This window comes from Ambystoma mexicanum, chromosome 3q (genome assembly GCF_040938575.1).
Source record: "Ambystoma mexicanum isolate Mex_15411 chromosome 3q, UKY_AmexF1_1, whole genome shotgun sequence".
In the NCBI taxonomy this organism is placed as follows: Eukaryota; Metazoa; Chordata; class Amphibia; order Caudata; family Ambystomatidae; genus Ambystoma; species Ambystoma mexicanum.
Window position 1 is genome coordinate 289,212,429 of NC_090926.1, and position 22,052 is coordinate 289,234,480.

At 41.5% G+C, this 22,052-nt stretch overlaps 1 protein-coding gene across 1 annotated transcript in view; it reads left to right on the top strand.

Moving 5' to 3' along the window:
• The window catches only part of GDF11 (growth differentiation factor 11), an 853,308-nt gene extending 832,525 nt beyond the window's left edge, over positions 1 to 20,783 (top strand). Inside the window, exon 3 of the mRNA XM_069653801.1 lies at positions 13,317 to 20,783. Within this exon, the coding sequence (XP_069509902.1) occupies positions 13,317 to 13,697 (381 nt within the window). The 3' untranslated portion in view covers positions 13,698 to 20,783. The remainder of the gene's footprint in view (positions 1 to 13,316) is intronic.
• The last annotated feature ends 1,269 nt before the right edge of the window (positions 20,784 to 22,052 follow it).

Sequence of the window (22,052 nt, forward strand, 5' to 3'; positions counted from 1 at the left end):
AATTTACTCCTACAATTGTGCAGTGTCTCAGGGATATTAGCAGATGAAATGCTATAAATCAGCCTCTGGTGGTGGTGTTTAAACACCGGACTCCTAGCAGCTTCACATATACGTCAGAAATTATTGTGAAAGCAATTACTTATCAAAAGTATTTAATATAACCATAGGGACCACTGAGTTTATTAACTAGATTGATTGACGCAGTAATATAGATGAGGATTGAGAAGAATTGTTTAAAGAAGTTACTATGTTTATGATTCTATTTTAAATGTGGACTCTCTGACTGCTGTTTTGGAATGATTGTTTATTGTTTTTATCTTTATTGGTAAATGTACGATAATGTATTTAAATTTTTTGAAATGTTGATAATTCAGCCGTATCAATATCAAAAAAGTAATGTCACGAATACACTGAATAATCACAAAAGACATATCATTAAACATATTGACAAATATAAAAACGAAAGATCAGAAAATTCAAACAATAAGAACAATTGCCAATATGAAAACATAGTAAAGCATGTTTCTGTCTACATTCGGACATTCTTCAGGGGCAATGCACTCTTTAAATGGGGTATAGTGCAAACTATGAAAATAAATTGATGAAGGATAAATACATCTCTACAGCTTTCCAATAATATTAAAATATCATGCACATTCTATACATCAGTGGTCAGTATATTGAAAGCCTAAAAAGAGTGCTGTGTAGGTTTACTTCAATTGTGTACTACCGAAATACCAAGTGTCGACACCCGTACAAATCTAGACATATGGTTCATGTTTATATGATGTCATCCGGTGAGGGAATTAGTAACCTAGATGGGTTAACATGGTTTTCAACACTTTGGAATAGAATGTGTTGATGTATGAAATGTATAGCATGACCACTGATAAAGTCTCTACTCATGTGATCATTCATGACAATGAGATTATGTTCTAGGTATTGAAAACAGTGGCTATGTATTATTCATGTTCCCTACAAAAATCAGTTTGACAAGGTTGTTTTTCTGATAACACTTTGATGCACTTGCACTTTTTTTTGTTCTTATATTCTATTATGCACATAGTTGTACTTTGTATGGAGACAAGTTAATGAAATATGTGTTTTTTGATGTATACGAATAATGATGTACAAAAGTATGACTAGAATCATATGTGTTAATCTTTATAATTCACTACTGTCTGAGACTACTCTATGGGAAAATGAACAAATGAATGAACATGGCAGTGCGTCATTAGATTTATTTTTCAGCATTAAAGGACTTAACAGACGATTGTGTATACCCAAGCGATAAAAGGGCATGGTGTCCTACTCTAGTTGTTTGTTGTACCTGGTTTCTCACCCTGAATGAAGAGTAGGTGCCCTTTCTAAGATAAAATACAGGAGTGACCTATTTGTAGATTTCGTGTGATCGATAGAATCAACATCTGTTGGAATCCTCGTATAGAGGGATTTTATATCTGTGTTAATGAGGAGTTGTCTCTCATGATCAAATAGCATGCCCTCCACAATGTTAAAAATGTTAGTTGTGTTTTTCACAAACAACCTCATGATTTGAATGTGGCATCTTACATAGAAATCTGCATACTTAGATAATGGTCCTAAAATGGAGTTGATCCCTGGTATTCATGGGCATCCATGGGGATTCTGAAAATGTGTATGTATTTTTTGGAAACACATACAAAAGTGCAACTCTGCAGAATGAGGGTGTAAGAAATTCACTTTCTTTTTTAGATAGAGCCTAATTACTTCGGTATTCATTAACCTTCTACTTAATTATTTTTCGGATTCTATCTGTGGGGTCTGTCTTTATTTTCTTGCAGCTCTTATCATCGTTAAGCAATCTGTAACATTTGCCGAAATATGTGTCTTTGTTCAACAGTACTTTACTGCATATCTGCTTGTTTTATGGCAATGTCACTGTCATCCCTTAATGTCTGTAGTGCCTGTTTTTCTAATTTACTCAGATTCTGGAATGAGCGGGCTGATATTATTTCCATTAGGCAGTAAGAGAGAAGGAGTGAAGATATAGGGGCAGATTCTCAAAAAGTAGCACAAATGACAGAACCACTTGTATTATTTGTGCTACAATTACAAATATGTAGGTCACCTTATTCTCACATGTGATTTGGGCATTTCAGGAGGGTCTGGACAGTAGCACAGAGATGCACTGTCTAGCTCCCTTGTATACATTAGTATAAGGCAGACATTAATTCATGACTTGCTCCCAGAAACCATGTGGCTGCTGGGAGTGCATTTCACAGAGACATGCCCTTAAAGGATCCATCTCTGTGGAATGCTCGGGAAAAAAACATGTCCATCCCTGTTTGGGGGACGAAAATGCAGCTGTCACACAAACGCACAAAAAAAAGAAAGATTCATGATAGGGTCAGAAATTACCCTGTCATGATTGGCGCCTGTTCTTAACAGGTCGCAGCAGCAGGTGCCAGGGGGATGACTCCCATTTCTGCACATTTAAACGCATATCCCATTTGTGGATTCAGGAGGCACTTTTAAATGCGCATAAACGCCTAATGATTTGCGCAAAAGTGTGAAAAGGGGAATCTGAAGGAGTGCATCTAAAATGCATTCATTCAGATGTCATGTGTCCTATTCCTGCTTGTTTTTAAACCACTGGAGTTCTCAATCACTGTATATAGTTCTGCGAAAAACTCTTTAAATCTTTGTCTATGCATCACTTGATAGAATTTAGCATGAAAGGTAATGGGGCCATGTTAGTTAATAACAACAAAATTTATCTTTTTGTATGACAGATTGTTAATCCTCAGCGAGGACATGGTTAGATAAATTAACTACCAATGTCTCCCGCTCTGGTGACTTGTTGTTGGTCTTTGCCCATCGAGTCTCACTGGACCTCTTGGATCGTGGGTCTCTTGCCTCTCTTACCCCTTTTGTATGGAGTATCTTGTTCTGGTAGCACCTTGACTCGGATGTACCTGCTATCTATGTTTCGGTTTCTTCACTTTTATCTTCACTGCTTGATCTATGAGATGTGTCTCTAAAACTAACTTTCCTATTGTTTTTCTTTATGTCCAATTAGGTTGGAAGCTTATTGTACTGCTGAATAAACCTCTGTAGAATATAGGAATGCACCATTGTGGCTGTACTTACTTAGATCTTTCCTTAAAGGTTTAATTGTGAAATCTTTAATTTCCTTCTCTGTCTCCTGACTAGTTCTAAAATTCTCAAGAGAGGTTAGGTTTCTATATTATTCCCTTTTTTTAACTCAATTACTCAATTCTTCAGGAATTTGTTTTATGGCATTCCTGGTTGTATCGATGATCAACACTTGCCAACACATAACTACATGGCTCCACCTTTTTCTGAAATATAAGTTATCTAACAAAGAACACAGTTTGTTTCTCACAATCAATCCTTGTGATTATGCCTGTCTGTACCTTAAGGTATTCAAGCATGATGGAACCATGTAGATCTGTTTGAATAAGGTTTTGAATTTGGCCGATTGGCTAATAGCGATCCCCTCTGTTCCAGTACTCAAGAGCCACTTGTCATCTGCATCACTCTTCTTCAAATCAGGGGTGTCTAATAAATTGGGAAACATCCTATCTTCACCCTTCCCGGGCTTGACATTTATCGAAGCATGATTCTGTACGAATCTGGGTAAGCTCTTCCAGTGCAAAAAGAATCCACGCTCAGGGCAGCTTTGAAGGCCCTACTGGTTCTTCCCTATGCTCCAGCAAGGTCCTGACCCAGGCTCCAGGGGTGGATGATGGCATCCATCAGACTTCATAGTATCATGGGCCAGACTTCATATTAACCCCTCTGAGTACATTGTCACTCTAGAAACTGCTTGTCTAGGAATTTTCGATTCTACTTTCTGTACCTTTGGAAGTGAGGGTGACTCTAGCCCACCTTTTCCACCTGCCCAAAGGGGGTGATAATGGATACCAATCCCCGTGGGTGGAGGGTTCAGAGGAATTCACGGCGTCTGGTCAGACAGGGAAAGTACATTTCCCCAGTTGCTAAGAATTGATACTTAATCTGTGTGACTTTCCTGGAGCGGTTTCTCACTTTACTTTGGGCTTATTCAGTCATCAGCGGGATAGACAATTCTGTAGCACTGTTTTCTATTAGCAGTCGGGGTGGGGGGAGCTCTGCGTCCAGGACTTTGGCGGTGTTCACCCGGCAGCAGGGTTAGTGAGCCAAAAAGTTATTTCTCTCATTGTCAGCCTCCCATATAAAGGAAATGGACAGCGTCAGGGTAGACAGATTGAGCAGGGTATTCCTTGAATGCAGAATCTGTCATTGTTAACCAGACATTTTCTTCAAAATCTGAAAAGTTTCAGCCACCTTATTCTGATGGACATTTTGTTCAAGGTACCAAAACCATCTGGCATGGCGCAAATGCTCTGTCGCTTCCTTTGCCGGATCTGATGCTTATTGCCTCCCTTCCCTTTAATTGTAAGAGTTCTGCAAAGATTTATAAAGAGAGGAGTCACATTTTAACCTGATGCTGCAGGGTTTGGTTTCCCCTTCCATTACTTATGCCAGTAGCTTCTCCTTGGCATGTTTTGGCTGGTTCTACCCACAATGAAGATGGGGATTTTCTTTTTAAAAGCCTTACTCTCGGAGATTGAGCAGCAGGATTTACAGAGACGGGGACTCTTTAGGAACCTCTTTATGACTGACAAACCACCAGTCCCAGGGACCCTCTACTTTTGATACCTCCTCCATACATTAAGCTTTTAGAAAGTGTGTCATTAGCACAGGGTCAGTTACCTGGATTGTCCTATCCTATTCAAGAGATTTGCATTTTCTTAACAATGGTTTTTTCTTGCTTTGTTTTTTTCTATTGCTCCTGGTGGCCATTAAAGCTTTCAGAGACTCTTGAGAAAATCTATAACAAATGTCTTTTCTGCTTTCTAATCTTTTGAATCTTGCTATGGCTCACCCTCCTTGTGAGGCTCTGGTTATGGCCTTGACTCTTCCCTTGGGTTTACAGTTTTCAAAATCAACCCTTCTAGCCTTTTTATTCTGCGGATATAGAATTTGTTTTCCAGTCTGCATGAAACCCATGAGAAGAATAGGAGAGCTTGGACCCATCTGGTTTGGACAGCCCATTTTTGATTATTAGACCCAAGGTCTGGGTTACTCGTCCAAACCTGGCATTCAAACCAAAAATATTTCCATCACTCAAGTCACTGAAAAATACGTGAATGTTAAAACAAAAGCCAAGTCTCTGACACTGAATTTGATAATAATTTCACCTTCCAGTGTGCTGCAGGTTTTTATTTATTTTATTTTTTATTTATATATTTATAACGCGCCGCAGCTCGCAAGCATCAGGGCGCGACAGAAACACGAAGGCTGAAGAGATCACGGGACTACGTAAAACAGAGACGAGAAGGACTCAACATGAGTCCGAAGCTGAGTTTGTAACAGATTACCGAAAGAGTAATGTTTTCAGCTGCTTCCTAAAAGAAAGATAGTTATTTTCCAGCCTAAGATTAGCCGGAAGCTCATTCCAGAGAGCAATTGCCTTGGTGGGAAAGGCCCTCCCAAGTCCGGTGGCTTTTACTCTGGTATGGCTGGATTTGAGTAGCCCTTGTTTAGCTGATCTTAAACATCGGCTAGGTTCGTACCAGTTGAATCCCTTTTTGAGGTATGATGGAGCCGAGCCGTATAAGCAGCGATGGACCAACGTCAAGGATTTGAATTTAATGCGCTCCTCTATGGCGAGCCAATGATGGCCTATTCTGTCTTGGGTAATATGGTCACGCTTGGGTTTCCTAGTGATGGATCTAACGGCGTTGTTTTGAATAATTTGGCATTGTTTAATGCAGTTGCTGCTAGACCCAAGCATCAATGCATTTCCATAATCGAGTCGGGACAGGATGGTGGCTCTAGCGATGATGGCGCTATTTTTGGCGTTGAGGAATGGCCTAATACGCCATAGTAGTCTCTGATAGTACTGGCAGTTTCTTTTAAGGTATGAGACCTGTGCCTCCGATCCCAGAGAGGATTGCAGGTACATGCCGAGTGTTTTAACTTTGTTTGTGACTGTGATGTTGGAGTCTTTAATGTTAAATGTAGAATAGGCACTGCCTAGATTAGATAGGGCTTTTGTGGATCCAAATGTCATGAGTTCTGTTTTTGAACCATTCAGGCACATCCAGTGAGCCTTCATCCAACTCTCTATGGTGTTATAGATGGCTGACAGTCTGCTATTATCTGTAGCATGGTCTCCACAACGTTCTATGATCAATTGTGTGTCGTCTGCGAAATTAGTGAAATAAATTCCCAGCTGTGAGAGGAGGGCACAGAGACAACGAATGTATAAATTGAAAAGGAGAGGGGAGAAGCTGGCTCCCTGTGGGACGCCGCAATCCACGGAGTTAGAACTAATGGAATGTCCGCCCCAGGTGATTTTGGAGTTTCTGTCCTCCAAAAAGGAGGATATCCATTCAATGGCTTCATCAGAGCAGTTTCCTGCTTTTCCTAGGGCCTCTCGGAGCTTCCCAGGATCTAATAAATCAAATGCTGCCGAGAGGTCCAGGAGGATGAGCAGGCCGGCCTTTCCTTTGTCTAGGATACTCAGCATTTTGGATTGAAGGTCAAGTAGTGCTGATTCAGTGCTGTGTGCACTTCTGAATCCAGATTGCTGGGGCTGTAATATGTCGTGCTTGTCCATGTACTCTTGGGGCTGGTGCGTATCTATTTTATCGAGAATCTTCAACAAAAAATTACAATTTGTAATAGGTTGAAGATTGGCCGGATTTTGCTGGTCCAGACCAGGCTTTTTCACCAATGGTGTAACTGTAACGGTTTTTATGCTGGTGGGAACATTCTGGTCTCTAACTGACGAGTTTGCCATGCGGCATAGAAAGGGTGAGAAAATTCCTGCGTTATCTAGGATGAATTTGGGGGGTCATATGTTTTCAGGGCATGAGGTACAATTCATATTAGAAAGGGTATTCAGCATGATTTCTAGTGAGATTGGTGTGAACTGAAATTTGGATACTTTAACTTCAGGGTCAGCCTTGTTATGGGTAAGAGGAGTATCTTTGACTTTGCAATTTAGGAAGGTGTCTCTAGCTTTTAGAATCTTTTGTGAGAAGGCGGTTTGAACTTCCGTTATGGTTAGCTGAAAAGGTGGGGTGAGAGTGGGTGGCTTCTCAAAGGTTTTTAAAATTTGGAACAGTTTTCCCGTGGAGTTGGATGCACCGGTAATTTGCTCATTGTAATAGTTTTTCTTTGTTTCGGTTATTTTAGTTTTATACAAAGTGTCGGATTTCTTCCATTTATCTTTATTGGATTCTGTAGGGGTTTTAAGCCACTGTCTTTCAAGTTTCCTTTTGGCTGTCTTAAGGGTGTCTAGTTCGGCAGTATACCAATTTTGGTGGTTAGAGTTGGGGCAAGCTTGTTTATTTTTGAGTGGGGCCTTCTTGTCCAGAAGCTCTTGAAAGTGGTTGTTATAAGTAGTTATGATAAGGTCACAGGGGTCATCATCTGTGGTTTTATCCATAATGTATGTTATTTTTGATGGGTTCCCCAACTCTTTCTTGCAACCTTTCTTTCTCAGTCGCACATAGTCTCTTAGTCAGTTGGACTTTCTCTTTGACCACTAGCTATTATAACCACAATATGTCTGTCGTGGCGAGGAGGGTCCCTGGATCATCACTGTGGAATGTTGGCAACTCCCCTTTCCTTGTTTCTAGGGATTCTGTTCCCTCAACTCTTAAAGCCCCTTCACTGTTACACTGACTCCTCCTCCTCTGAACTTCGTGCCTGGGTCCCATTCCTCTGCCCACCCCCTCAGCCTGCCTTGCTCCAAAGCATTCCCATTGTCCATTCCTGTCCTTTTGGTTAGGGGTTTACCCAGTTCAGCTATTAGCTCTTTTGCTAACTCCATCTCCTCATCTCCTAATGCCACTTCATTTTTGCTGCTTCCATTTCCTCTTCTGTTGTACGTCCAAAGTCCTCCTCTACTACTACTACCATCTCCTCCTCTGTTGTTACCATCACCTCCTCTTCTGATACCACCACCTCCTATGCCATTACCACCACTTTCTGATTACTACCTCCTCCACCGCTCTTTTCCCCTCCTGCCACTAGCCCCTCTTTGTTGCTCCTCTTTATGCAGCCCAACACTCCCTCACTGCCTGCCACACATTTCTCTGAAAACCCACACTGTGTGCTTTCATACTGGGGAAAGTTGTCTTTTCCAAGGGAGGAGCTATAAGTCTGCTCAGAGATGGCATCATGCTTTCTCATGGTTGTCACTGCCATCTGGTGTCTGTGTCTGATTTCTTTCTTTTCTTTCTAGAACCGAAGCTTCCTTGCTTGGGTATTACCTATCTAGTGGGGAATAGATGAAAAGGTGGGCATGGGACTAATAGCTAGGGGGGAACATTACTACTGCTATGCATAGTTGTTCTGTGACTGCCCAATTCTGCATGCCGGAGTACAAGAATAGGTGAACATGTGATCCTCCCTTTACCACCCTCAGATCCATCATCCACTGGTATGGGAGGCCCCCGGGCTCCAGAGTCACCCATCCCTTGAGCCTGGCAGGGGACCTCGCCACATGTCACCCTCCCTGCCTCTTGGCTCTCTGGATTTTCAAGGGGATGCATGCTGAGGTAGTGCACATTGGTCTGGTGACAGAGCTTTAAGTGGGCTAGTGAAAATCTGTAGGGCTGAGGAACCATCTCATCACCCTCTGATTGGTCGCATTGTTTCTTGACTACCAAGCCAGAAGGTCATGGTCAGTGACTAAGGTAAAGGTTCTTCTGGTGAAATAATATTTTAAGTGCCTCTATGGCCCAGCAGTTGCACTCCCAAATCAATGGAGGTGTAATTTTTATCTCTGGGTTGGAGTTTGCTACTGGTCCACAATAAAGGCTGTTTGACACCATTTCTAGTTTGTGAAAGTACTGATTGTACACTAACTTGTAAGGCATCTGCCTGGAGGATAAACAGTTCTTAGAAGTTCTGCAAGATCAGGAGTAGCAAAGGAAGTGCATGGCATAGTAAGCCCTTCAACAGATTAAAGGCCTTCTCAGTACTCTTGGACCATTGAATCCGATTGAACTTTATTTCCTCACATTGATCAGTCATTGGGCTGGCAATGGTTGAAAAGTTTGCTATGAATCTTTAATAATAGCCAGTTGTGATTCCCCCACGCCCCCTCCTAGGAAGGAGGAGGACCTCAGAACATGCATTGACTACTGCGCACTGAACAAGACCACAGTGAAGAATCAGTACACCCTACCTTTGATCCCGGAGCTAGTAGACCAGGTGAAAGACGCGGTTATATATACCAAATCGGACCTCTATGGGGTATACCACTTAGTTTGTGTCAAGGCCGGACACAAATGGAAGACAGCATTCCAAACAAAATATGGCCCAATACGAATTCCAACTGATGCTGTCCGGACTCTGCAATGCCCACAGCGTTCCAGTATTTTATGATCAATGTCCTTCATGAACTACTGAACGTATGCACATGTGTCTACATCGATGATATCCTCATCTACCCAAAGACTGAAGAGGAACATGTGGGGCACGTAACAGCCGCGCTGACCCAATTATGCGACAACTGCCTTTATGCCAAACTAGAGAAATGTTTCTTCCATGTGCAGCAAGTCGAGTTTCTGGGATTCATCCTGACCTCTCTGGGAATCGTCATTGATAACCGAAAGGTGGAAGCCATTGTGCAATGGCCTTCTCTGACATCCGTTAAAAGGGTCAACAGCTTACCAGGGTTTTCCAATTTTTACAGGCGCTTCAATACCGGATTCTCCGAGGTGGTACATCTCATCACTAGCCTGTTCAGAAAAGGTAAAACGTTTGTGTGGACCTCAGAAGCACATGAAGCCTTTGCCGAACTATAGCACCTGTTCACTAACACTGCTGTGTTGGCCCACGTAAGACCTGATCTCCCCTTTGTGGTAGAGACCCACGCTTCTAATGTTGCCACGGAAACCGTGCTGTCAAAAAAAATCCCACTGACGGCCTGTGTTACACCCAGTCTTCCTCTGGTATCGAAAGCTCTCACCACTGGAAAGGAACTATTCCGTAATGGATAAGGAGCAACTGTCCATAAAGGCTGCCTTCAAAGAATGAAAACACCACTTTTTGGTCACACACTATCTGATCACGATGTACACAGACCATCGTAACTTTCAGTTTCTCGTCACTGTCGGCACAGGCAACTGTGATGGACCCTTTTCTCTGCGAATTGCGACTTCACCATCACCTACCGTCCAGGAGCAAAGAACGGCAAAGCAGATGCCCTGTCCGGTATCAGCCTTAGTGCTCAAGAGGAAGCCGAAAAGAGACCGTAACCGCTTCATATCATATCTGCGCATACATTTGCGGGGGCCATGCACAGCTCGGAGTCGACCTCAAAGCTTCACGCAGACATCAAGAAGCATCTTTTCGGAGACGTATGACAAACATTGGTAACAGACACCAGAACGATGGCTTATTGTATCAGGGGGGCCCTGTACATACCAACCATGCCACTCCAGGAACAAGTGTTGACGGAGTACCATGACTCCCTTCTGACAGGACATCCTGGAGTAAAAAAGACCCTCCAAAAGATTCAGGCACGGTTTTGGTGGCCTACCCTACGGAAGGACGTTGAGGCCTTTGTGAAATCCTGTCGCATCTGTACCCAATACAAGACACCACGAGAAAAGCTGCAGGGGCTCCTCAAACCTCTATCCATACCATCTGCACTGTGGCACACATGGCCATTGGACTTTATAGTGCAGTTGCCCGAAAGAAGAGGGAAAGCAACAATCTTGAATGGTAGGAGACCAGCTGACCAAAATGGGACATTTCATAACATTGAAAGGTGCGCCATCCACACAAGAACTGGTCACTGTCCTTGTTGAACAAATTGGTAGGTCACACAGGCTACCCACCGTAATTATTTTGGATCGGAGAAGCCAATTCCTATCCCACTTTTGGAAGGCATTCACTGCAGCAGTGCACATCGACTCCCACCTGTCAACCAGTTACCACCCACAGAGGTCAAACCGAAAGGGTCAACCAGGTCTTAAAGCAGTACTTGCTCTGCATGTTGACACAAACAGGCAAGGAGTGGGCGAACATTCTGTGGGCCACCAAATTCACATACAACATCACCCCACACACGTCCACGGGTCTCATCCTTGTCTCTCATCAAAGGCCCTCATCTTAGACTTTATCCCTCCTCCTAGCTTCTAGTCTCCCACCCGAGTACCTATTCCTATTCTGTTCTCCCCAACTATCAATCTAATCCTTGTCCTGCGTCCTACACCCTCGTCCTAGTACCTGTCCTAGTTCCTCATCTTAGTTCCTGAATCAAGCCTCTCATACTAGTCGTAGTCTTTCTTTCAAGTATTAATTAATAATTTTGTTTTAATCTGAAATTTTGGAAGATATGCTGAGCAGAAATTCTGTACATAAGACACACAACAGATGACAGAAGCAGTCCCTGCCAGGGTGGCTTAACAAACATATGATGTCTGTGTGGATGCGAGCAAGCCCGTTGGCGAGGGACTAGCGCAATAGTGCAAACAAAGGGTACACTTTATAACAGGGGCATACAGAAGTATGAACACAGTAGGCCTTTGGACAATATTTACAGGTGGACTATACATATGTACATTAATATTGCATCCAGGTATGGCAGGCAGGGGGTCAGCAGTGGAGGGATACAAGGGCTCTAAGGGTGCCCCTTCACTGGATAGCCAAAGGAGCTTAAGCCTGGTCTTCAATTGCTCATTGGAATGGATTACTTGGATGTCTGGGGGAGAGCGTTCCCGTGATGGGGTGTTAGTAGTGAGAAGGTGTCAAAGGGGTAGTTGACACATGGTGTGGTGGGGGACAGATAGTTTGTTGATAGTAGAGAAGCATAGTGGCTGTGGGGTGAACTGAGGGATGCAGGAGACAAGGTAGTGGGGAGCAAAGCCATGAATTGCTTTGAAGACAAGGAGTAGAAACCTGAAGAGGGAGCGATTTTGCATTGAAAGCCATCTGGCATGGTCACAGTACATAGAAGTGACAGATGATTTGAGTAGATTGTTGAATCTGCGTGTAAAAAAGTTAAGCACTTTGCTTAGGGGTGAAGCGAAATAGAGGGAGTTACTCAGGAGTAGGCTGGAGCAGAACTCAAGTTTGCTAAGGACTAGGGTAGAGATTATATTTGGCTGAGTTGTGAGTAGGGAGCAGATTGATTTTTCAGTCTTTGAAAAGGTTAATCATGGCCACAGTAGCAGTAGCAGTGGCAGTGATGCAGTTTATGAGTTTGTGTTCACTGTCAAAGAGGAATCCAAAGTTGCAGACCTTGGGTGATTAACTGAGGAGGTAAGGTGTAAAGAAGATAGGGGAAGAGAGAAATGGGTTGGCCTCGGGAACCAGGAGAAATATGACTTATGTTTTGGAGTTATTAAGCCTCAGGCAGTACAGTACCAACCAGTGATGGATGCCTGGGAGGCAATTGGTGAAAAGCACTTGTATTTCATAGTCGGGTCAAGGAACAGAAAGGAGAAGGAGGTCTGGGTGTAATCATCAAAGAAGTGATACTTGAACCCAAAACTACAGATGTGGGTGAAAGAAGTTTGAGTGGAATGTTGATTGCAGATTGGAGTGTGTTGGAAAGTCTGTGAGCCTTATGGTGTTGGACAATGTGGTTGAAAACCACTCTTTCAGGATTCTGAAGTGGTTGGGCATAATAGAGGTGTGGGATGGGTGACCTCCCATACCCAATCGCCCCAGCTCCTGCCTACCCACAGCACTTGCCTTGACACGCCCTCTGCCCTGGAGGTTCGCACTTACACCTAACATGGCTCCTGGCCGTGTATCACTCAACATTCCAAGCACTTGATCTGTGGCTCACCCATGAGCTCAGACTCCCCAGCACTTACCTTCTCTATCCTCTTCCTCGCTGCACTTGCACATTCTGAATATTCACAAGGCATAGTAGGTTTGTCCTTTCTTCCCCTCCACTGCTTTAATATTGTGTTTGTAATGTGTTTCACTCCCTTGTTCCCTTCCTTCGCCCTGTGGGCGATTTCAAACAGTATTTTACTTGTTGTATAAGCGACATGGTATAAAGAGGGATTATTTGCAGTTACTTTCAAGATAGGGATTGCCATGACTGCCTCTTAGCCGGCTGGGCAGTATCCAGTTTAGTCTGCCCTATGAATCTGTTTGCTAACACATCCCATTGCCTTTAGTTTCTAGAATGTTGATCACAATATATTTATGACTGTCTTGCTTGTTGTTTGCTTTAAATCATTCTATTTTACTGTCTCTTATCTCCTTTCATTTGGTTGAAGCATCCATTCATGGAGCTGAGGGTGATGGAGAATAACAAGCGATCAAGGAGGAACCTGGGCCTGGACTGTGATGAGCATTCCACTGAGTCCCGATGTTGCCGCTACCCACTGACTGTGGATTTTGAAGCCTTCGGCTGGGACTGGATCATCGCACCCAAGAGATACAAAGCCAACTACTGCTCAGGCCAGTGCGAGTATATGTTCATGCAGAAATATCCACACACCCACCTGGTGCAGCAAGCCAACCCCCAAGGCTCAGCTGGGCCCTGCTGCACCCCAACTAAAATGTCCCCTATCAACATGCTTTACTTCAATGACAAGCAACAAATTATTTATGGAAAAATTCCAGGTATGGTTGTTGACCGATGTGGATGCTCTTAAAATAAAACCGTACTGGATTATGCCCCACTACACTTTTATATCTCTCCTGCAGCCCCTTCTTCCTCACTTAAAAAGACCTTTTGTTTTTTAAAGAAAGCAAGAAAAAACATTTGAGTAAATTCTTTAGGAAACAAATTATCCAGAAATGGAAGTGACTTGCAATGTGCAATAAGCAGATGTTGAAGGCGAAATGAGAGATTCCATCATAAAAAAAGGTCTATTTCCTATCTCCCCTGAACCCCACAGTGGCAAAAAATGGTACTTGGTACGCCATGGAGTGGTGGGATAACTGTCCTGCCCTACCCTCACACCCAAACATAAAGCCCTCGTCCCCTGACACCTAAAGGGAAAAGCAATCAAGAAAGAGAGTATACGGAAATCCTGAAGAAAATCAGCACATCAATCCACATGCGTTATAATCTTTTCAGGAAAGGAGAGATGAAAAGGCAATTGGACTGATTGCCAAACGTTTACAAGAAAAAAGGAAACAAAAATACAATATGAACAATTTCCTTTTCACATAAGTTAAAAAATGTTATGGAACTGTAGATTCTATTCTGGTCATTGTGTATGTTCTGAGAGTGAGAGTGAAAACTGACAGTGCTGTTGCCCTTCCACTTGGATAGTTACACATTTTACCCCCATTATGTCCCTTGCCATGTTTTCTGTTTAGATAGTAAAGGCTGGCCAAATCTTTATAGAACAATCTTGTAGTAGAATGATGGGGTGAGAGCTGAGCATAGAGCAATACGAGGAAAGAAAGAAGTACTTAAAGCAAAACTAGAATGTGAGTAAATTACTTCAGGCTAATAATACAAAGTGTTTGACTGTTATAGCCCTCATTCTTCAATGGTAAAATGCATGATTTTCTCTCCAGGAAACTCAGATGGATTGTAAATGTGAAGGCAGAGATTGGATATGGTGTTACACTATATAATCTGGAGCCGTCAGTCAACAGTGAATGCAAAATTCTTATCATTCTATTTCTGCTAATCCTCTTGCTTAAGCCAGTCCAATGTACCAATGGCAACAATTCATTGCACTCTGTTCTCTTAAAAGGTACAGATGGACTAGGCAACTGCCTTTCACGTTTTGAGGATTCCAACTGAAAACCTTTAATGTTGTAGGCTACTATAAAATAAGGTGGGCACGTGACAGGCTTCAGATGGTCGGTCCTTATGTGACCCGTAATGTACCTTAGCTTCTGTTATTTCACTTCACATGCCCCTACTCCACTTTTGTCCTCTCCTGATATATCCTCACATTGCTATTGTTTTTCACAGATGTAATGACATGTTGTGTTTTGTTTCCGGTGATTTTAGTTGTGTGCAAATATGTTTCTAAATGGGCATTTTTGCCTATCTTCATAGCTGCATTTGTGACTGCTTTTGTAACCTGGATATTACACGGTAGCCGAAAATCATATTTGAAACCCAAAATAAGAAAATCGTTTTTGTATGGATGACTCTGAGAGTGTGATTTCATGCACACAATCAGAATCCCTTATAATGATAAAGGTTTCAGGAACACATTTTTAAATGTTCATATATTCCTCTGCCATTTAAGGCGTACCACTGGTAACTGGTAATCGCTGGTAACTACAGCCATCAAGGGCCCATTCTCTTACTGGCACCCTATTGCATCATGTAAAATATGACCTGCAGCATATTATTTTGTTTAAACGTATAATCCCAGCCTGCTTCGCCAATAAAATAAAAAATAGAAAAAGGCTGCACATGGCGACCTGGAATTATGTTACCATACATTAATTAACGTTTACCCTTTCCCCCCATCTATCTGCTCCTCACTCACACACCTGCTGAGATGTCAGTTTCGGACATTGTGTACTCCTCTACTGAGGGAGTCGTTAGCTCATATTTAGTTTTCTTTTAACTTCTTTCACACTAGATTTGAACTACAGGTCACTAAAGCCAGACTACCCTCTAGTATGACTATACTAATCCATTTTGGGAACTTGGTTTTTTACGACATAAATCGAACTAACCTTGGAACGACATGTGTTAAATAACTTGAGGGCAAGTTTCCCATTCGTGGTATGGAGCTCTGTTATCACCCAACCACCTTTCCTTCTATTTGCCAAACTAGTCTCGTGATGTTTCTGCTTTTATGTATTCACGCTTTTTCGTGTTGATTGGACTATCTCCAAATTTCCATTCATTTTATTTTGATGTGTTTGTCTCGTATTTTCCTGCTGGCTACAGTCCAAGAGGTTACCTTTGAGAAAGTGTACAAGTATTTCATCTTCTCCCACATTGCACTTAATTTGGTCCTGCTCTGTACCATTAACATTATGCACTAGAGTTGTGGTAGAAACACTGCCATGCATGATTTTCAAGCTTCTGAAATAGATTTAGTAAATTACATATCTGCCATCCTGTAACATCATTTGCTGGAATGGGCACAAATTCACTCATTAAAATATTTTGAGAGAATCCCAAAAGCTTGTGATATTAAGAAAAGATTATGACAGTAGACAAATATTGAGGATTTCCTTGCAGCCTTATTTTCCTGGGGCCCAAGTTATTGTTTTCAGAGATACATTTTTGCAGATGATGCAAAAGCAAAATGATTTGGAGAGAAAATGAGACGTTTACATAAATTATATGATATAGTATGTTTTTCAGTCATTAGAAAGGTGACGATTGTTGGGTCAAGAGAAGATTTTTGAAATAATTTCATTTTATTCAGCCTCCTAAAAATATGTTTGCTCTCAGGTAGGGTAGGTCTCACCAATCCACTGAAAAGTAAACTCCAGACATTTTTTAAAGATGACCAAAAAATATGCAAATAATCTAATTGAAGCTCATTATATATATGTTATCCTTGTTCACAATTATTGTAAATATCCTTAACACCTGGTACAATTTTCTATTTATTGGGTCAATCCATAGTTTTGTCATCTGTATTCTGTTTTTGTTACAAATTCCTATTTCAACACATTATGGAATATTGAACAAATGTTAGTTGTAAACACAAGGCTTCTCGGAATGCATTTACCTAAGTTCAAAACCTAGAGGTTTTAAAGATCACTGCTAGCTTTCGGGGGTACATTGAGTGGTGAAACATGCTTTGTTTCATAATATTCCTTCCTTGTGGCCTCACCCTCTCCTACCACAAGCTGAAAGGTGTATTTGCTTCCTAACACAAGGACTTAAAAGGCTGCTGTCAGGCCCTCCAGCAACAACAGAGAGGGTGAAAACTGTGCTACCCTACATACCATCCCATAGCACTTAGAATACCATACTGAACAGCTGAATGTCTGTGTAGGTTGTCATTACTTCTGCATTGCCCTCTGAATTTTCCTGATAACATTTTTCCATCTTTATTTTTTCTTAAAAACAACCTTGTTGAATCCCTCACCATGGCATCTATCTGTAGAGTCTTTTCCCAATGTTGTGAACACACTGTGGCTTGGATGGCACAACTAATTTATTAATAGTTTTTTCTATTGTTGATGATATAGTAGGTTCTTGGGTGGGCTTGGCATCTCAAAGTGTCTCACTGAAAGACTGCAGCTACCACTTTCAGCATTAAATGCACCGCAATCAGAGTTTTTTTTCAAAAGAAGTAAAATACTATTTATTTATTAAAAAAACAAAATAGTCAAATATCATGCAGAACACTACTTAGGAAAAACGTTCCCAGTCACTGCATTGCAATTCGTAGGAAAAGGAAAGCTTACATATATCCTTTTATGTGAATTGCAGATGGAGTGGTGAAAGAGTCCAAAGTTTCATTGTACATCAAAAAGTCCAATTCTTACAACGCCAGCCTCTGAAGTGAGATATACCATAGAACCTATCCTTTTCAGCTCACCAACCCAGGCCTGTCAGGGATTCCAAGATGATTTTTACTGATCTACCCATGTGGAGTTAATACTCTTCCGTCCTAATCAAGGACATTTATCATTTATCTTGAAAGTGGCTTCAAAAATGCACCTCATCCATTTTTTGCCACAAAAAAGTGTAACGTTTTAACTAGATTCACTACTTTCCCCTTAATTAAAGGGGATTAAAGAAGATATAAAATATTGAATTCCCTCTGTGCAGAGTTCATAAAAGAAATGCATTTCTGCTATGATCCCAGTCTCTTTGAAGACATTGCAATTAGAATCTGAAGTGAACTGGGCATTTAAATGTTCCCCAGTCACCCATTTGTTTCACCCTTCATCTTATCATAAGTTGCCAAAAACGTGGTTTGTCCAGAACATATATGTGAAACATAATCACACCTCGTCCCATACAAACCCACACATATGCTATGTAATGTGAGTACTTTTCTATACTGCGGAAGGCTCCACTGTAGTAGTCTCACAGTCAGTGGCAAGGCTTGTCTGGAAAGGGGTCCATTTAATGCTTTCCTCGCAATCCCTTGATGTCCCACCAAGAGCCTGCATACAATACTAGGCCTGCAGTATGGAACATAAGCGTACCGCTGAAGTCGGATAGCATTCTAGGGAAATTGTCTAAAAGAGAATTAATTTAGTTAAGAGGCTTTGGTTTAAAAGAAACACAATGGGCCTCATTATGACCCAGGCGGTAAGTTACCGCCTGGGTCGTACCCTTACCACCATGGTGTTAACTATGTTTACACCATGGTGGATGGCGGATTTACCGCCCCATTCCAAGGTGAGTGGGGCGGTAAATCCCCATTTCCCATTTTACCCTTCCCCATTCCCATTTTTGCCCCATAGGGCATAATGGGAGTGGGGAAGGCGCTAATTACGCCACCGTAAATTACGGTGGCGTAATTAGCACCATGGTCCCTTAGCGCCATGGATTTTAACGCCTGCAAAAAGCAGGCGTTAAAATCACCATGGCGCTAAGGGACCTTGTAATCAGGCGTTAAGGGTGGGCGCCGTTTACGGCGCCGTTAACCCCTTAATGCCTGACTCGTAATGAGGCCCAATGCAGTAGAGGAAAGGTGAGCTTTGCACATGCAAATAACATTGTGGAATATTTATGACTTCTGAACGGCGCTATTTCTGCCACTTCATCCACAAGCACAGTACCCTAAAGCAAATGCTTTCAGCTTACCCTCAGTCGGGCGTTAATTGAAATCCTCCTAATTGATGTTAAACAAGTCGTCCCAGATATGGGAAAAGATTAAGAGAAATGAGGCACAAGAGTAGGAATGTTTCAGATTCCTTTGTAGGAGGTATGTGATTTCTTCCATTGTTCCATCTATGGAATTATCTGTGCATTGTCCTCAACAGGTGAATTAATTTGGCAATAGTATAAATGATTGTTAGATTGAACTAGTGTAGCTTCTGGTCTGGTGGTAGTACACTACTCTACATAAAGTCCCCTTTTTATGCCACTTTTCATCTCCATCTGTTGAACTCACAATTTCTGTGTCCTATACCAATTTATGTCTTTTGAATAAAATATGATCACCTTGTGTGCCACATCCCCCTCCCAGCATTATATTTAGAAATTTCGACCTCTGGCATGTCTGCGGTGCTTACACTGTGTTCCTATTTTAAAGGTGTCAGGCTGTTGCAAGCACAATTTTCTTAAAAGAAACCGCACAGCATCACCATGTTCGTATCTAAATCTGTAATGTTGAGAATGGCCCAGTCAGAGGACTGGTCACGACTTGTAAATGCCTATTTGCTTCACATGAATAGATTAGAAACCTGTGATAAAAATTGTATGTCAATATGTCGATTTTTGTCTAACTGTTCAATAGGTTGTTCAGGAGATCTTTTTATGGTACTACGGCTGTAATATATTTCTGCTTACTTTCGACAGTATGGTGAAAACTGTATGTTCGTCAGGAAATTCTAAAACTGCTCCACTTCACTCCCTCCACACCTCTGAGAAAGCAGCACATTATCACCATGCTAAGCACATCAAGTTTGTAACACATCATGCAAAACAAAATGTGAGAAAAAAATGATAATATCATGACTGTACTTTCTTGTTGTCTTGTTTGGGTAGATTGAGCTGGGAGGGATGGGGGAGTTTGCACTTTGATTATTTTCTTCATGAAAATTTATTTTTTTAAGGCGGTGGGAATTGAGTGGTTTAGCTATTTTGGACAGAGGTACAAACCTTTTTTGTGTGTCGGTCACTGGTTCAAACGCTGCAGAGACTGCCAGAATCAAAAGTATTAAATGGGCCATCTAGTGGAATGAAAAAAGAATAGCTGTCTTTATCCAATACTGCATCACCAACAATCACCAACAATAAGTATTTCAGAATGTCACATTGTTTGATGATGTCTAGTTGGGATTTGAAACCTTTCTTTTGTGGCATCATTAGCTGGAGCCATTCACTGCCTCTGTAATACCTAGGAGTGCACCTGCTTGGCATTCTTAGCAAAAGTTCAAGCCTTGAAAGTGCATGGATCTTAAAAGCCTTTGACCTTGCCCAGACATCGGTCCCCCAGAGCAGGATGGAGGGTATTAGGTTAGGCAGTGTTTGTTGGGGGAAGCTGGGACTGCCGCTGCCTGGCCCGTTCTATGGCTATTCATTGGAGATTTCACAATCCAGTAATGTCAGTCGATCCAGTATCTTTCATAACCTCTTGATTCCTCCGAAAATATAAATAAAAAATGTAAAAAATGTTGTAATTGTATGTTGACCAAAAGGCACTTGAAATCTTCTTTTAAGGAGACACATGATATTGTGAACATATGAATGTGCATTAGAGACAGGGTTACATTTTTCACAATTAGCTCCAATGGCCAGCCTGACCAGAAACGGCAGAGCAGTGTTTTAGGAGCTTCTTGTCACTTAACTCTGGAGTTTTGGTATTTTGATTTTAGACAAGCAAATTGAAGCGTCTACACATTTCATCTGGGGAAATACCTATTAACTGATTTAGAAACATCCTCTGCATTTTTTAAAATAAAGTTCATTTATTCCTTTCATACAATAGACATTGCTGACTTGTGTTTTCTTACCTGCTGCTGCTGTGGATGTGTTATGCATGCTTTTGTTGCTATAATTGTCATGTTTTCTTCATTAATAAATCCGCAAGAAAATTGAAAACAATCTGTTTAGGAAACAAAGGTTAATTGAAGAACTGGAATGAAGATGGAAGATGTTTGAAATAAATGTAACTAGTTTAATGAAATAACTATATTGTCAACTTTCCTGAACTCAATGTTTTTGTCTACACATCAGACTGCTGAATCACAGCAGTAGGCCATAAGTGACGGACACACAAGATCGGATCTCGTAGTGGGTTCTGCGAAATGAATTTGTAACCTCTGTCCTAGTACATTTGTCAGGTGCCCATTTCACCAAGTCTTGCAGATACCAAATTTAGTGGGCTAACAGAGACGGAATACACTCTCTTTCAGATGTTCTCCAAACGATGCAACGATTGATGTTTTTAAATGTGTTTTGTTATTTATATCACATATTCAGGCATGGATGTTGGCTGTTGGAATCAGCACAGGCAACAATTCAAATTCCAGAATCGACATCACAGAAGTAGCTATGTCCTTTTTACATAGAGCTGGAACGAAACATGGTGTGCATTCTAGTGGTAGAACTACAGCAGGGAATTTGAATTTGCATTTGGTCTCGTAATCCTTGGAGGGAACGGAAACAGTTACAGTGTACCTGAGTATTCCACATACTAACAACACATTGAGAAATAGCAGAATTGTTGATAAATAGGCTCTGTATTGACTGCAAGTTCACTGGACCTCATGATGGTAGAGTATGTTATTTGCTTATTTGTGGGTGGTGCTTGAGCAAAGCTACTTTTTCCTTGATGTCCAGGTCTTCACATACTTCTTCCAACTACAGCCATTATTGTACTCATCTTTGCATATTGGTTGTTCTTGTAAATTACAAGGAGACGGCTCAGAGTTTTGAAGTTGGCAGGTAATGAGCTCTGTGATATTTCTGTTGGTCGGCTGCTCTCACTGGTTCTTTGGTGCATTCCATAGTTTCAGAGTATCTCTGTACCCACACACCTTCAAGGATTTTACTGTGAGTACAATCCAGAAAGCTGAATTTCTGTTGTTCATCTCCCTTAACGCTTCTACAGCTTTTTTCCATACAAGCGTGGTAGTGACTATACACTTCCGCCCTTTCAAACTTGTTGGCAATGATGCACCTCCAGCAGGCTAAGGCAAAAAACTGATGTTTCTACTCTAAAGCTTCAGCTTTACGGTTTCAACCCTCCCATGCATGTGGCTCATTCATTTACCTGGAATCTTCGCCCAATATATATATATATATATATATATATATATATATATATATATAAATATATATATATATATATGTTATCAAAATTACTTTCATATGTAATGTCATAAGTGATATCATCAATGATATTTGTGATGTCATCTTTGATGTCCTTGGTGTT